At 34.5% G+C, this 17,364-nt stretch overlaps 1 protein-coding gene across 2 annotated transcripts in view; it reads right to left on the bottom strand.

Moving 5' to 3' along the window:
* LRPPRC (leucine rich pentatricopeptide repeat containing) overlaps positions 1-17,364 on the bottom strand; it is a 105,137-nt gene that overhangs the window by 51,971 nt on the left and 35,802 nt on the right. For both annotated transcript variants that reach the window (XM_037806558.1, XM_037806559.1), the window contains exons 15-20: positions 4,243-4,270; positions 2,775-2,829; positions 1,132-1,238; positions 844-921; positions 469-513; positions 79-192 (exon numbers count right to left, since the gene is read on the bottom strand). In XM_037806558.1, coding sequence (XP_037662486.1) covers positions 79-192; positions 469-513; positions 844-921; positions 1,132-1,238; positions 2,775-2,829; positions 4,243-4,270 — 427 coding nt within the window. The remainder of the gene's footprint in view (positions 1-78; positions 193-468; positions 514-843; positions 922-1,131; positions 1,239-2,774; positions 2,830-4,242; positions 4,271-17,364) is intronic.

The raw sequence follows: 17,364 nt of genomic DNA, 5'->3' as shown, positions 1-17,364 counted from the left end.
TTGGCTTTTGCTTAACGTTTTCTATAAAGAATTTTTAAACAGTAATAGCAATGTTTGACATATTTAAACAAATGTTACCTGTTCTGAACAAAGTGCTACTATGAATTGCTTTAGAACATCTCCTATAGGTTGATTTTCAGCTTTTAGTTTTTCAAGCATAGCCTCTAAATCAGATGACGTATGTTGCAAAGTCTACAGAAATGAAAAGAAAAAAAAGAAGAAATGTACCACGAATAGAAAATGCACTACTTTTTCACTCTTTTCTTTAAACTGACCTTCCCTGCTACTTGCATAAATGTCAAAAAAGCTATCCAGGATGCAAATGTCTTAAGAGACATTGATTTTTCTGGTGGGGTATACAAGATGATTCAAGACGATAAAAATGTTAGGTTTTATAAGGATACAGTCTAGAATTTTCATTAAATGTGGTGATAATTGCATACAGAATCTACTCAAAAGCCGACTTACTTTTTGAGAGTCTGTCTTCTCTCTTTCAACCAAAATACTAACATCCTAAAATTGGGATTTAAATTAGCACAGAATTAGAAAACACATGAGAAAATATAATACAAAATATCAAAAAGAAACCCTAGAACTCACTGCAATTTTTCCATCTTTTCAAAATTTTACAGAAATCCTGTTCATGCTTTATAAACTATTATAATTAATGGTTTAAATGTACACTTCGATACATATACATATTTCAACAATCAATGAAAAGCCTTGTTTTAATGCCTATTTAAATACCTGTTTTGAGCCAAAGCATCAAATTTAAATAAAATTTTAACATGTTTTTAATTATATAAATTAAGCATTTTAAAAAGTTGATTATTTCAGACACACCTTTATCAATTCAGGAACATGATAGCTATCCAATAGATTACGAATGCCTCTATAGATATTTTCAGGAATTTTAACATTCTGTATGAAAGGAAGGGAGGAAAAAAACATCAAGTTTTAGACAACTAAACTGAAATTTGTCTAACAAAAATTATCTCAGACATAATTTAAGTCTCCAACTCTTGCATGTCACTGAGAAGTGGTCTGGTTGTACTTAAAAGCAGCAATTTCAAATTTAATAGATACATGTCAGGCAGGACAGGCATTATATAGCAAAAAATGAAATGGTACCATATGCTTCAGCTGATGGAAGTATTGTCTCAAATGCTCCTCCTTGGCCTGTACCTCTAAGTCACTCATGCTGTCAATCAAGTTATAAAGAAAATAGCCAACAGTTTCTGTGGAAAAATACAAGAGAAAGCATTCCACTAAAATTACTGAGACTGTCATGTTATCAAGATTAATTTATAAGAAATCATTTTGGTGTGAGATGTCACCCTGATGAGAGGCTCTGAAATGGCAACAATGATCACTGAAGCATAGAGATTATGTGGTTTGGGAGCACATATCTAACTGGTGACTGAAAGGAATATTAATTATTTTCAAGCCGAGTGACAGCTTTTCAGCACTAAATCTTACTTCAATCTATTTTTTTTCTACCACTCTGTGACAGGACTGGTCCTATCCAAGGCCTTACTCCTTTCCTGTCCAAATTGCAAGTGGTGAGAACAAATAATGCCTTGTACACATTTCTGGACTAATTTTTCCCTGAACAATATTTAGAGAAACATAAAATTAGAAGGAATTGTTGAATGTTGAGTATAGAAAGTTAAATAATTTTAATAAGCAGATACAGTAATCCTGTTGAGAACTGCCTATTAGCCAATGAAAAAACCAAGATTAACAAAGATGCTTTGTAACAATAATTTTCCTATGTATTCAAGTGTAAAATCTATAGGGCCCTGAACCAACACCTAAGAAAGGAAATCTGAACTTTCAAGAAGGGCACCTCTTTGAAAAAACCACATACTCTAGGCTCTATTTTATGAAAAAATGAAAACTGTTAAATATCAAAATACTGTATTTTGGATAATAAATTATATTTAAGTGGGAAAAATCCACAAGACCTCTCTACTACTTTTATGTTTAAAATTAACTATACCCTGGAAAACAATAAAATCACATAAACACTAAGAATTATTGATTTTTAAGCCTATTTCCATAGATCTATAAGGAACATTTCCTCAATATATGAAAAGAAAAAACCCTTGCAACTCTTTTTAAAAAAAAAACAAAAATAAAATCAAACATCTCACGGATCACAAAATGTTGTGACTGTCAACATAAAGATTTATATCCCAATGCTTAAATTGTACAGAGTTTCTATTTGGGTTGACAGAAGTGTTTTGATAATGGATGGTGGTGATAGTAGCACAACATTTGTGAATGTAATTAACAGCACTGTGTTATATATTTGAATGTGGATAAAAAGGGGAAATTTTAGGTTGTATATGTTATTAGAATAACACTTTTTTTAAAAAAAGCAAATACCATAGGACTGTACAACATAGTAAACCCTGATGTAAACCATGGACTATGGTTAATATTAAATTACAAAAGTGTTCTTTCATTGATTGCAACAAATGTACCACATTAATGCAAGGCATTAATAATAAGGTGGTATATGGGAACTCTATAATTTATGCACGATTTTCCTGTAAACCTACAACTTCTCTAATTAAAAAAAAATTATAATAAAACCAAACATCTCATAGATCACAAAACACTACTGTTATCAACATAAAGATATATAACTAAACGTTTTCAAATTTCACTTTCAAAATGAAAATGTTTACTGCTATAATCCTTCTAAACATCATTACACAAAGGAATGGATTTGTGGATAAGTTACATTATCAAAATTGAAAGGCTACCTGTTCCTGAAGGCTCCTGGCAATAACGTTCATCCTTGTACAACAGTTCTGTTATCTGGTAAGAGAAAATTCGTGCATTGCAGCAAGAGAAGCAAACAAGAACAAATACAATCTGAAATTGAATTCTTGAAATAACAAAACCTCTCCCAGTAAGGTATTATTCTTTATCACAGTAATTCAATACCACCCCCACCCACCAAGGAAATTGTTTTGTTTTTAAATAATAGGTTTGTCTTTTAAAAACAAAAACAACACCAGTGCTGTAGATAAACTGCAATGTTTTATGAAATGTCATTAAGAAAGCCTCTAAACTGATTTGTTTATATATCATTTTAAAGCAAAGAGGTATACAACACTTATTTGTCAACATTAAATCTAATAGTGAAATTTTAATTTAAAAAAAATCTGAATATATATTTTATGATAAAAATGATTATAAAACCTATAGTACTGACTTTTGGCACCACGCTAATGTTTTACATCCTGAAAGACAGATAGATGGATAATAGATAACATTCACTAGGATGATGGAAAAACCTTAAAATGGGATACAAAAAAATCTAAGTATATTTCAAATGATAATATAAACACACTGAAAAAAAAAAAAAATCCTATGATTCCAAGTAACTTTTAAACAGACTCTTGACTACATATCCTCATGCTGAAAATAATGAGAACAGCAGCTGTTTTTGAATGCAATATAGGTTAGGATTCTTAACTACTTTATGTGTATTTTACAACTAGGCAAATCAGCTCTTAAAACAATGCCTGACACATATTAGAAGTGCTAACAACCCAAAACTGTGTTTACTTCTACTATTATTTGTTTGCTATTATGGGAACTTAGGCAAAATTGACCATATCTCACTTCACCCCACCATTAAAATTATGCTTTATTTAATGGCAATTTAAAAACGAAACAAAACAATCCTCACCTACAAGCTGTTTTTAACCAACAAACAATAAGTTTTAACTGAAGTTGTAGTTGTACATTAGATTTAAGACAGCCACATTAAAACCAAATTTTGAACAGACGCATTTAGTGAATAAACCAATGAAAATCAGTCTAGCCAAAAAATTATTTCTAAATATAAATATCCCTGTCATATAATAGAATTGATGATATAGAATGAATGGAAGCAACAGTAAAATTAGAAATGAAATTTGGATTTTAAAAATTATTTAAATTTGGAATCTCAGTCAATAATGGACATTCTGATTTTAGTAAGATGCAAATCTTTCTTATAATTCGACATAAAGATAGTTGTACCTCCTATACAAAATCAGTTAATTTCTTAAAAAGGTAGCAGTTTAAAGTTGGTCTGCATATTGCTCACATATAGAGGCATACATACAATTCATTAACTTAAAATAATAGACCATAAATGTGCAAATTTATTATAACTTTTCCTCTTAATGGCTTTTTATATATCACCATCACCTTATGATTCGCAATATTAGAACTTACTTTGCTCCAAAGATTTATATTCATAGACCTGCAGAGGGCAGCAGAGGATTTAAAAAAAAAAAAAAAACACACACAAAAAAGAAGTTTAAAAAACATTTTAAAAATGCACTAGCAATTATATTATGTAATGTGTACCAATCAAAGCCTTAAAATAAATAAATAAATGTTTCCAGAATCAGGCTGAATTTCTGAACCATCAAAACAAAGATTGGTTTGGGGAAGAACTGTCAAGAATCACTCATAAATCTAGGTGTCCACACTTGATAAAGAGCAAGCTATTCCACGGTTTCAAAGTGTGTGCCCACAGACTGCTTACTACTGTAACAAGAAAAACAGTAACTACAAACTATATAATGGAGAAATCAAACAACACCCTGACAGGGTGATCAAACTTAACATCACTATTGAGATGCTAATGTACACTGTGTACCTTTAAATGCAAGTCCCTGAGAAGAGAGCATTCCAACTGAGTATACACAATCTGAAGCTAAACATGGAGAACTACTTTGAGAAACATTCTATAAAATAACCAGCTTGTATTCATCAAATGTTAATATCATAAAAGACAAAGGCTGAAGAACTGTTCTAGACTAAAGAAAATTAAAAAGAAATGACTATAACAACGATCCCGGAACTGAAATCTGTACAGGAAAGGGGTTAAATGCTGAAAAAGATATAATTGGCATAATTGGAATATGGACTATATCAGATAAAAATATTCCATCAATGTTAAATTTCCTGAATTTGGTAACCATAATGTGGTTGTGTATAATAATATCCATGTTCTTTGGAACATAATAGGTATGATAGTATGATATATACTAGTTAAGCTCAAATGGTTCATAAAAAATGTTATAGATCTATGTATATGTGTATGTATATTTGTGTGTGTGCAGTTAGTTGCCTACATACATCCATATAAACTATCTATATATAGATCGATAGATAGATGGAGGAAGGAATGAATAATGATGTAAAAGTGCTAAAAATTGGTAAATCTGGTTAATGGGTATATAGGAATTCTCTGTACTATTCTTGTAATTTTTGTAAATTTAAAATTATTTCAAAAGAAAAGGAAAGCAAAAAGAACAGATGACCCAAAATTTACCATTTACAAAACAGGATAATCAATGAATACCAGTCTGGTACTGTTTCCAAGCTGCAGCTTAAGATTGATAATCAAGTATGCGTAATTCAAATGTATAATTTAAGAAAACTGTATGTTTTAATATATTTACAATGCACAAAAATTCATAGGCCTTTTTAAACTTGGAGTTGCACAGTTTGGGGTAGACTAATTTTGATATAGTGAGTTAACAGGGTGCTTATCTTTACTTTAAAAACACAGGAAAGAAAATATATAAGACACACAATAACCTGGATGGATTTCAGGAGCATTGTGCTGAATGAATAAAAATCAATCTCAAAAGATCACACACTATATGATTACATTTATATAACATTCACAAGATGACAAAATTATAGAGACGGAGACCAAATGAGTGGTTGCCATGTGTTAGGGATGTTGGGGGGAGAGGGATGGATGTGATTATAAAGGGAGGTCATGAGGGGGATATTTGTGGTGGTGGAATAGTTCTGTACCTTCATTGCAGTAGTGATTACATGAATCTACACATGATAAAATGACAAAGCCATACACCCTGCAACTGGTTCTGATATTGTATTATGGTTACATAAGCTGTAGCCATTGGGGGAAGGGATATGGGGCCTCTATGTAACTATCTTTGCAACTTCCTGTAATTGTATAAGTAATTCAAAATAAAAATTAATATATTAGTTTTTAAAAAAGCATCAATTCAACAATCAACTCCTAGGTATTTACCCAAATGAGTTGAATACATATGTCCACACATAAACTTGCACACCGATGTTTATGGCAGCTTTATTCATAATTGCCAAAAAATGGAAGTAATCAAGATGTCCTTAATAGGTGAATGGATAAACTGTGACAATTTCATACAATTAAATAGTATTCAGCAATAAAAAGAAATGAGCTACCTGATCTTAATAATGATCCTCTGTACCCAGATCTAAGTGCATAGTATTTTTTAGTCTTAAGACAATCTTGCATGTAGATATTTAATGTCTGTTTCACAGATGAGGAAGCAAGCTTAGAAAGGCTCAGTAGAGTATCTTTACCTGTAAATCCCTTGAGCACTTAAAAGGCAACTCAGAGGATCCTTCAAATTGTTAATAATTTCTTAATGCTATCCTGTTCCTCTATCTATCCTTGTCTGCACCCTTCTTCCCCCTTTCTAATATCCACTGTCAATCTTTTCTTTATCCAGGTAAACCTTTCAATGGCTCAAAGCATCACTCAAGGCCCAGACTTCATAACTTAGAATGAGTCCCTTCATGAAAAGCCCCAGGCTATGTTTTGGCTTTATTTCTTACCATCATTTCATGGTTCCCTTGGTTATTAGTGTATTAATCTACCTGCAGGTCCCCAAATGCAATAATGTTCTCTCAGCCTCAATGCCTCTGCACATGCTATGCCCTCTGCCTGAATACCCTACCTTCCCCTGGTCAAACTCAGCACCTTCTCTGCACATCTTGCCCTGGTCATCGCTCCCCCAACCTTAGCAGAATAATAGTACTGCCTTCTCTACCCATTCAGAATTCCCTTATCATGACTACTTTGCAGCTATCTTCTGGTCTCCCACAGACTATGAACTCCATAGGGCAAGCAGTTTTCTGTTCATATATTATCCAGGATTCCTAGCCCTTGGCATACACTAATAGGAGTCAGTATTTTCCAAGCAACCACAAATGTTATTTAGCATTCTTATAAGCACTTTATTTTAGCTTATTTAATGGTCACAGTATCTCTGAGTTAAATACAATTATCAGAGCCATTATAAAGATGAAGAAATTGAGGAACAAAGTAGTTTGAAATGTGCTCAGGGGTTCTCTGGTTTAGCTGAGTGCAGATAATAAACTGACAAATTTGCATCTAAATTTGCTCCTTCCCAATACCCAACTTCAACAAAAAGATTTTTTTAATGAGATATAACATAAATGGGAGTACAGATAACTGGAAATAAATATTACAAGTTAAAAGCAAATAGACTGAGTCACAGAAAAATGAAGCATCTGATTCACAGAAAAGAGAATTTCAAACCACAAGATGTCACTGGGGAAATATGTGACCAAATCAACTTATACAACAGAATCCTCAAAGGACCCAGGATCTACATTACCAAAGGAAAAGAATCTAAAACAAGTACATGTCTAGATCCCTGTGCCTCCTTCGGCTCCACAGTTGAGATCCTGCCCCTCTCCCACCTCAGCAGATTATCTGAAGGTTTCTTCTCTAGAGAGCATAAAACAAAATGTCCCTGGACAATTATGGAGAATTAAGTAACAAGAGGCATTAAATGCTAACCCCAGGGGTCCCTAGCACTCCCTCTTCATGCAGTTTCCAAAAGAGTTTTCAGTAGGGAATGTCAACATCCTAAAAGGAAAGACCCAAAATACTGACACTGGTGATCTCACCCGGCCACTCCGAGAACGCTAGAGTGAAGCACCAGGTCAACAAGCCCTCTAAAACTTCCAATCCATTTTTTATATATCCCCTTGTCTTTTTTTAAGAGGAATCTTTTAGTTTTTTTAGTTTTCCATATGGTCAAAAGCCAAACATTATAAAAATGTATACAGTTAAGACCTCTCCCTCCTACCTGTGTCCCCATCTACCATTTCCCACACCTTCCCATCCCTTAGTTTCTTGTGTTTCCATCTCAATGATAGACCTTTTCCACAATTTCATAAGAATAAAGATAGCTACCATTTATGAATTCTTTGCTATATCCAAAGCACTGTGTTAAGCATTTAGAATATAGTATCTTAACAAGAGCCACTTAGCTATTTTTCTCTCTCCATTGTAAAGATTAGAAAACTGAGATATTTAAATGTTAAGTGCCCATGATGATATGACCAGTGAAACATAATAAAATGTAGAACACTGATTTGGATGAGTTCTATTTAAAAGCTCAGGGTCTTAACCTTTATTAACACATATTCTCTTCTTCTTACCTTAAAGGTTTATATTCCTCCTATTCTTTCAGATCTTCCCCCTCAAATTTCTTTCTCTTTGTGTAACATTTCTGCATTATCTCTGAGAGCTCACATTCACATGCTTCAATTTCCATTTTCTATTAAATTTTGGTTTAAAAAAACCACAACATATTTTACTTCATATAAATCTAAGGCAGAGCAAAATAGACATACCAAACTTCCTTTCAAAAAAGAAAAACAAAAATCTTATCAAGAATATGGTACTAACTCAGGAAACAATACAGTAGGAAGCTTCCACAAATCATTCTGCATACCTGTGACTACCCAGCAAACAGTTTAGCACACACATTTGAGGGCAGAAAAATTAAGAGACTACAAGAATTTCTGTGGATCAAAACAAACTTGTACCATGGTACATAAGATGCCAAGATATAAAAGCCAGTAACTTCTCACTTCCTCTTTATGTGTCTATCCAGAGCCTATGGTTTGTTTTCTACAATGATTAGGATGGAATAAACAGCAAACACATCACATCACTCCATCTCCCAATTTTGGCAAGGACAGGATGTCATCAATGGGAGCTTCATCAGATGATTGAAAAGAGGACCTTATACTGTGGCATTTAATGTGGTGAATTCAACAGGGCTAGCATCTGTGGTCCTAAGATTATCAGGATCAGAAATTTGATTGTTTTTCAACATACAGTAGGCATCAGTGGGACAGACTCCAACCTTGCCATATTCAAACTGATTCCTTCGGGTGAGAGAATTTCTCCTTATACCACAGAACTCTTTTTCTATGTACTACAAATACTTTACATGCCTCACTTCCAATTCTTAGATAACATTTCTTTTTGATATGCAGTCAAGTTTTCAAACAACTCAGTGGCATTTTGTCTCTTAGAAATGGCTCAATGCTACAGTTTTCAGTTATATAAAAAATACTTTAGTATATAAATTATATATATTTATATAAACATATAAATTATATATATTTTAATGCTCTGTTTTCTCATTTAAACTTTGTTTAGCTGGTGCTATTGTTAGGGGAAAAGAAAAAGTCATATTCATACTAAACAGCTTCTCATCCTGAATTTACAGAACATTTCACTAACTTGATCAGTCAGATCTAAAGTCCCTGTAAAATAGCCTCATTAATAGCCATTTTTTAAAAGTTTAGTAATAAAAAGCCCCTAATAATCTTGAATAATCTCACCCTAATTAAGAAAGACTGAACTTCTAAGGGTGACTTTGCCTAGGTATGTTAACACTTTAAGAAAGTATTACACTTGACTGGTATTAAATTACCATTTCTTGAGCATTTCAATTTACAGAAACACTAGCTTGCCAGTTAAACACTACTCTTAAAAGATGTGAGGAAAACATTGTTGATTTCTCAAAAAATATTGTGGGATATCACAAAAAATTAATCTATGCCAAAACAGGTTACAGACCATGTGCTAAAAATTCCTGCCTCTCAGATCTTAAACCTACCACTAGTGGGCTGGCTGTAATAAAAATAATTCCAAAAACTGCAATTCAACATTGAAATACAAATTCAAACATCCTTTACGCTATACTCATAGTAATGAAGTGATACGATATCTCATAATGCTCTGTAACTTCTTAGACTACTGGCAACTACGAATAATTCTTCTTATCAAGAAGTAACATTCTGAAACGCTCTTGCATGCTATTCCTTATGGGAGTAGCAGGTGGTTAACATGGACTCTACTGGCTATGATACGGTTAACCTGTGACTCAATGCCAATCAGTACTCAGTTTTCTCCTAATCATGTAGCCAATTCTAAAGCTGCCAGAGTACCACAAGAAACTTGAGAAGCACCTGACAGGGAACCATTTCAATAACTGTACTGAATGTACTGCAAAAGGATTTTAAAATATATGTTCTATCTTATTCAGCATCGAATTAAAGAATAGCTTGGCTACATTAATACTGAGATGATGAACTGGAATTACACTGATTATGTTGTAAATGTCTAGTAGTTTTTGAGGTGGGAAGGAAAGAAATAAATCACTTCTAAATCACAAATGCTTCAAGTTATGATTACAGTCTTATGGATGATGTCAAATTACATTCTGAAACTTTACTACATCTTCAATAAGAAAAAAGTCATCAATAAAATATAGCTTTAGAATCTACATATTTTAAAACTTTCCTTGAAGGAACTAATTTAAATGTGTTTTTATAAAGACTATAGCAAGAACAAAGAAGGATTTGCAACTGTCCAAACACTGGAGATTCCCAACTAATGGGCTCTTTGTTAAACACATTTGAACAATGTATTGATATTTGGCTATTTTAAAACCCAGGAATCAATTAAGAATTTAATTTAATTTGATAACAACTCAATATTATATCGAGGGAAAAAAAAAAAAAAAGGCTTCCAGGAAGATGGCAGATTACAAGACACAGAGCAAAATTCTCCTCTGTGAAAAACACTAGATAAAGGACTTAAAGAGCTCCAGAACAGCAGTTCCAAGGTTCCATCAGCTAGGCACAGACTTCTACACCCATAGTGAGTGTGCATTTGGAGAAGCCAAGAGACTGTGTTTAAAACCGGTGAGTGTTTGGCCCAGAATGCTGCTGGGGAAAGGGCAGTTGGAGCCAGTGGAAGAGTGCGGAGGGAGCAGCCGGAGGGGAGCAGCCTTCCATGCCCCAGGCACCCTCCTCAGCACTTGGCTTGGGTGATAACCCTTCACAGACCCATGGCCAAGAGCCCCTGTGCCAGGGACTGGCAGCTGGGGCAGGCAGATAGCATGGAAGAGGGCAGCTTTCCATGCCCCATGTAGCCATCTTTGCAGTTCGCTGGGGAGACAACCCTGCACAGCCCCGCAGCCGAGAGCATCCTTGAGGGAATTCGGGATTCGGCAGGCTTGTGGTGGAGTCCACTCTTCCCCCACAGAAGCCCGTGGTATGCACAGCCTAGAGGCAGGAGTACCGCATGGAAGAGCCAGGAGACCTGCTCCAATCCCAGGGACTCGTGGGTGCGTGGCAGACAGCTAACTATGGGGCATCTGAGATGTGCAACTCTGCAGCACCTGGGAACGGCCGGGACCACAGTGTCCTGGAGTGGACTCCCTGCCACACTGTGCAGGGCACACCCCCTACCCACAGAACTGGCAGTCCCCAGGGCACAGAGAAAACTTGTGCGCTGATTGGACTTTCACATGGTTTGGACCCCCACTCGGCACAAATGAAGTCAGGGAGAACTCACTTGATGGTAACAGGTGGCTCAAGAGCCCCATCTGCTGGTAGGAAAGGAAAAGTACACCCCACCAAGCTGTAGCTCTGCCAATCTATAGACAAACATTCAAACAATCTGCCAAATTATAGATAAATGTTCAAATAATCCTGCATATCCTAAAAGAACCCTATTAAGATAAGCAAATGCCAAGAGGCCAAAAGCAACAGAAAATTATAAAGCATATGAAGAAACCAGAAGATGTGGACAACCCAAACGTCCAAATTAAAAAGCAAGAGGAGACATAGAACTTGGACCAATTAATCAAAGAAGTACACACAAACATCAACGTCATGGCTCAGGATATACAGGACATGAAGAAGACCCTAGAAGAGCATAAAGAAGAATTTGCAAGAGTAAATAAAAAAATAGTGGATCTTATGGAAATAAAAGATACCATTGATCAAATTAAAAATATTCTTGAGACACATAACAGCAGATTTGAAGAGGCAGAGGAATGAATTAGCGAACCTGAAGACAAGTCAATGGAATGTGAAAGCACAAAAGAACGAATGGTGAAAAAAAATCTAAAAATTTGAAATAGACCTCAGGGAAATGATGGAGAACATGAAGCACAAAATATATGAATCACTGGTGTTCCAGCAAGTGAAGAGAAGAGTAAAAGGCTGGGAAGGGTATTGGAAGACACTGTTGGAGAAAACTTCCCAACCCTTCTAAATGACATAAATATGCAAATCAAAAATGCCCAACAAACTCCAAATAGAATAAATCCAAATAAGCCCACTCTGAGACATATTCTGATCAGACTGCCAAAGGCTGAAGAGAAGGAGCAAGTTCTGAAAGCAGCAAAAGAGAGAAGTGATTCACCATAAAGAAGGGAAACAACATAAGACTAAGTACTGACTACTCAGCGGTCACCATGGAGGTGAGAAGGCAGTGATATGACATATTTAAAATTCTAAAAGAGAAAAATTGCCAGCCAAGAATTCTTTATCCAGCAAAGCTCTCCTTCAAAATTGAGGGGAGCTTAAAATTTTCACAGACAAACAAATGCTGAGAGAATCTGTCAACAACAGACTTTCCCTACAAGAAATACTAAAGGGAGCTCTACCAGCTGAGAAAGAAAGACAGGAGAGAAGGGCCTGGAGAAGGGCACAGAACTGAAGAGTATTAGTAAGGGTAACTTAAAGGAAATAGAGAGGGGTGAGAAAATATAGATCTGACAAATAAAAACCAAAGGATAAGATAGCTGATTTAAGAACTGCCTTCACAGTAATAACATTGTGGGTGAATGGATTCGACTCTCCAATAAAAGATGTAGATTGGCAAATGGATTAAAAAATATGAACTATCAATATGTTGTTTACAAGAGACTCATCTTAGACCCAACGACACAGAGAGACTGAAAGTGAAAGGATGAAAAAAAATATTCCATGCAAGCTACAGCCAAAAGAAAGCAGGGGTAGCAATACTAGTATCAGATAAAATAGACTTTAAATGCAAGGATATCATAAGAGACACAGAAGGACACTATATATTAATAAAAGAGACAATTCACCAAAGAAATAACAACCATAAATGTTTATGCACCCAATCAAGGTGTTCCATAGTACATGAGACAAACATTGGCAAAACTGAAGGAAGCAATAGATGTTTCCACAATAATCGTGAGAGACTTCAATACACCACTCTCTCCCATAGACAGAGGGCCAATAAGTAAATTAAGAACCTAAACAATGTGATAGACAAATTAGACTTAACAGACATACATTCAGTATTACATCCCAAATTACTAGGATATATGTTCTCTAGTGCTCATGGAACTTTCTCCAGGATTGATCATATGTTGGGGCATAAAACATGCCTTAATAAATTTAAAAAGATTGAAATTATTCAAAGCATTCTCTGGCCATAATAGAATGCAACTAGAAGTCAATAACCATCAAAGATCTAGAACATTCACAAATATCTGGCAGTTAAACAATACACTCCTAAATAATCAGTGGGTCAAAGAAAAAATTGCAAAAAAAACTGCTAAATATCTAGAGACAAATGAAAACGAGAACACAACATGTCAAAACTTTTGAGATGCAGCGAAGGCAGTATTGAGGGGGAAATTTATAGCTCTATATGCATATTAAAAAGGAAGAAAGAACTAATAGAACAACTGAAGAAGCTAGCAAATGACCAGCAAACTAATTCTAAAGTAAGAAGAAAAGAAATTACAAGGATTAAAGCAGGAATAAATGATATGGAAAACAAAAAAAACAACAGAGAGAATAAATAAAAGCAAAAGTTGGTTCTTTGAGAAGATCAACAAGATTGACAAAGTCATACTTTGAAAGTTATCACTGTCATGTATACATGTTAAAGTTCACAATTTAAAAATGCAATAAAAAAAGATAAATATACCAGTTGAAATAAAAGCAAAGGTCACGAAAATGAAGAAATACCGATAACCAATAACTTCACAAGTCTATTAAAACAATGAGGCATCAAGTTGGAAAAGATTTTTTTTTAAAAAAAAATCAAACTGGCAAATGTATAAATAAAATGACACTGATCACAGCAATATAAATTGATATGACTATTATGGAGAACAATTTGGCAGTATTTATCAGTCATAAATAGTAAATTTTAAGAACAGAACAGAAAATGGAGGCAAAAACAGAATGTAAAAAATAAACTTGGCTAAACATGTACTTTAAATTTTTATTTTAAATTACATATTTGATCCCTACTATAAACTACAGAAACTAATGTCATATATCTAACACAGATTTAACAGATATTAACATTTTGCCATGTTTGTGTCAGGGCATTGAGATTCTGCATTTATAAAAAATTAAATATACCAAAAACCTGCCAACTCAATCCATTACTCCCTCCCTTCCACCTCAGATATAACCACCATCCTGAATTCATTGTGTATTTTTCCACACAAATTTTATTCATGAAAAATATATAAATGATTCTCTATTTCTTGATTGCATGCAAATAATCTAACATTGTTCTAATTCTTTTGCAACTTGCTTTTTTCAGTCAACATTAAGTTTTAGGCTTAACTCATGTTTGTACTTTATTCATGTGGCTCTACTTTATTCATTTAACATGCTGCATAATGTTCCTAATACAAATAATTCAGTTTATACCTTACTCTAATATGGTTGCTTACAAATTTAGAAAACTTAGACAGTACTGCCATGAACATTCTTATATGCATGCCCTTCAGAGATTCTCTAGGGTAGAAACCTAGAAATGGAATTTCTGGATCCTGGGACATACATGTATTTAAGACAAACTGCTCTCCTATTTTGGCTGTTTCAATTTACAGTCCCACCAGTACTGTTTAAGAGTCTTTGTTTCTCATTACCCTTGCCAATATCTGATGTCATTAGAGATTTATTGACTTTTCAATTTGGTGGTTCTAAAATAATATTTCTTTATTTTAATTTGTATTACCTATATTCCTAGTGAAAAAGCATATTTCATATGTCTTTCAGATTTCTTCTTCTATGAATGGATTATCATATTTTTAACCATTCACTGAATGAATTATTTTATTTATGGATTAACTGGATTTTTTTTTAAACATTCTAGGTATTAATTCATTGCTGGTTACATGAACTTCAAACATCTTCATCAAAAAACAAACAAACAAACAAAAATGAAAACTAAAAAGATGCTAACAAAATAAGAAAATGACCAAGAGTATTTAAATCAAGAGAAAAGCAGAGTACCTAGCTTGGCAGTTTCAAAAAATAAGCTATTCAATTTTCCAATATTCTTAATGTACCTGTCTAAACATGGGTACAAATAACCTTAAAGAATAGATGAATGATAACAGAGTATATAATTTTACGTTAGTCTTTAGAAAAAAAAAAAGAAAAAAAATCTTTAGAAAAAAAAAAAGAAAAAAAAATCAAGATTCTCTTTTCTTAGAGCTACTCAATGTCTTTCCCAGTTCCAAAATAAATTCCTTCTCTTTTTTTAGGCCTATCTCTCCTACATCTCTGTAGTTTTCAACACTAACTACAATTCCCTTTCATAAAACTTCTCCCTTAGGTTTGAGGTTTTACTAGTTCTCACTCTTGTCACTTTTCTTCAGATAAGCCGTTTCGTTTCCTTCACTGATTCCTTCCAGTGACTCCCAGGATACTGTCCTTACACCCTTCTCTTATCTCTCTACATCAAGGTTTTTTGGTTTGTTCTTTTTTTTTTTTAACTTAAAAGTACACATGACAAAAATTCATATGCTTATAAACAAATGTATATTACATATTGATAAGAAAAAGCATATGACACAGTAGAAAATAGACAAAGGATTTAAAATGGTATTTGACAGGAGAGGGAATCGAAATGGCCAATTAGCACACAAAATATGTTTTAACCCTGCTTTAGAGTTAGGGAGATGCAAGTTATACAATGAGACACCATTTCTCATACACCAACTGGGCCAAAACTACAAAGTATTATAATGTCCAGTAACCTTGAACATCCAGGGCTACGGGTACTCTCATGGGTGCTGGTAGAATTCTGAATTGTTGGTATTAAGGAACTTCTTTTGGAAAGTGATATGGCAGTACTTATTAAAATAAAGAATACACATATCCTGTGACATAGCAATCTTTCTTAGGTCCTATCCATTAAGGCAAAAAAAAAAAAAATATATATATATATATATACATGAGGACATATGTACACATTTATTGCAGTATTTTTTTCTGTGGTAGTGTCAAACACTAGAAACAATCTAAGTCCATTACAAGGGAATAATTTTTAAAATTACAACATATCCAAACTAAGCTATTAAAAAAGAATTAAAGTGACTTTTGGGAAAATGGCAGAATAGGGAGTTGCAGGGCTCACTCCTCTCCCCATAACAGCTAATGGACAGGCAAAAATGGTTCAAAACAACTGTTCTGGGACTGCAGAGACCAGGGAAGTACTGCATAGCATCCAGGGAAGACTGGGATTAACAGACTGAGAAACTACGGTGAAAAACTGAATAACTCATGTGGCCAAGGCTCCTGACACCCACCCCCCACCCATGAATGAAGCAGCTTGGGTAGGGCAGCCCTGCCTGGCAGGCTGCTGTGGACTTCAAGAGTCACAGAAGCTCCTTCCCAAGAACAGAGGGGAATGCAGCCCAGTACTGAGCCAGCTATTAGTCGGTGAGTTTAGACACCCAACACGAGTCAACAGAGGGCTAAAAACGCCCTGCATTCTTAGAGGTGTGGGGAGTACGTTGCCGAAGAACACCATCTACTGGCAGGCCAGGAAAATGTAACCTTGGGAAGCTGAAATAAAGGCTTTGGGGTGTCTTTCCTGATCCTGTCCTCAGGGCCCTTTGGAACTAGCCTGTGCCCTCAGCATGAGTCCCTGGCCTGGTTTTGGCTGAGAAATACTGATGAACCAAAGGTCAAAGAAAAGCCTTAACACAAACCCAATCAACAACAAAATCCTAGACAAGAGAGAGAAATCAACTTTCAGAAGAATCTCATCAAGATAACCAGATGCCCAGATATTAGTAAAAAATTGCCAGCTGTATTAAGAAACAGAAAGATATGGCCCAAAGGAACAAATTAAAAGTCAGAGGAACAACTAATCAAACATATTCAAGCAAATCTCCTAAACCAATTCAAGGAGACAAAGGAAAATATGGCTAAATAGATAAAGGATATTAAGAAGACAAAGGAAGGCAGGACAAGATGGCGGTATAAAGAGGTGTGGAATTTAGTTAGTCTTCTAGAGCAACCACTAAATAGCCAGGATCAACTAGAAAACAGTCTGGAACAACTGTTGGGGGACATCTATGACTGAATACATATCATACATCAGCCTTGATTGGGTGGAATGGC

The sequence above is a fragment of the Choloepus didactylus genome, chromosome 17 (genome assembly GCF_015220235.1).
Source record: "Choloepus didactylus isolate mChoDid1 chromosome 17, mChoDid1.pri, whole genome shotgun sequence".
Taxonomy (NCBI): domain Eukaryota; kingdom Metazoa; phylum Chordata; class Mammalia; order Pilosa; family Megalonychidae; genus Choloepus; species Choloepus didactylus.
Note: the sequence above shows the minus strand (reverse complement) of the source record. Positions and strands in the feature narration are given on the sequence as shown.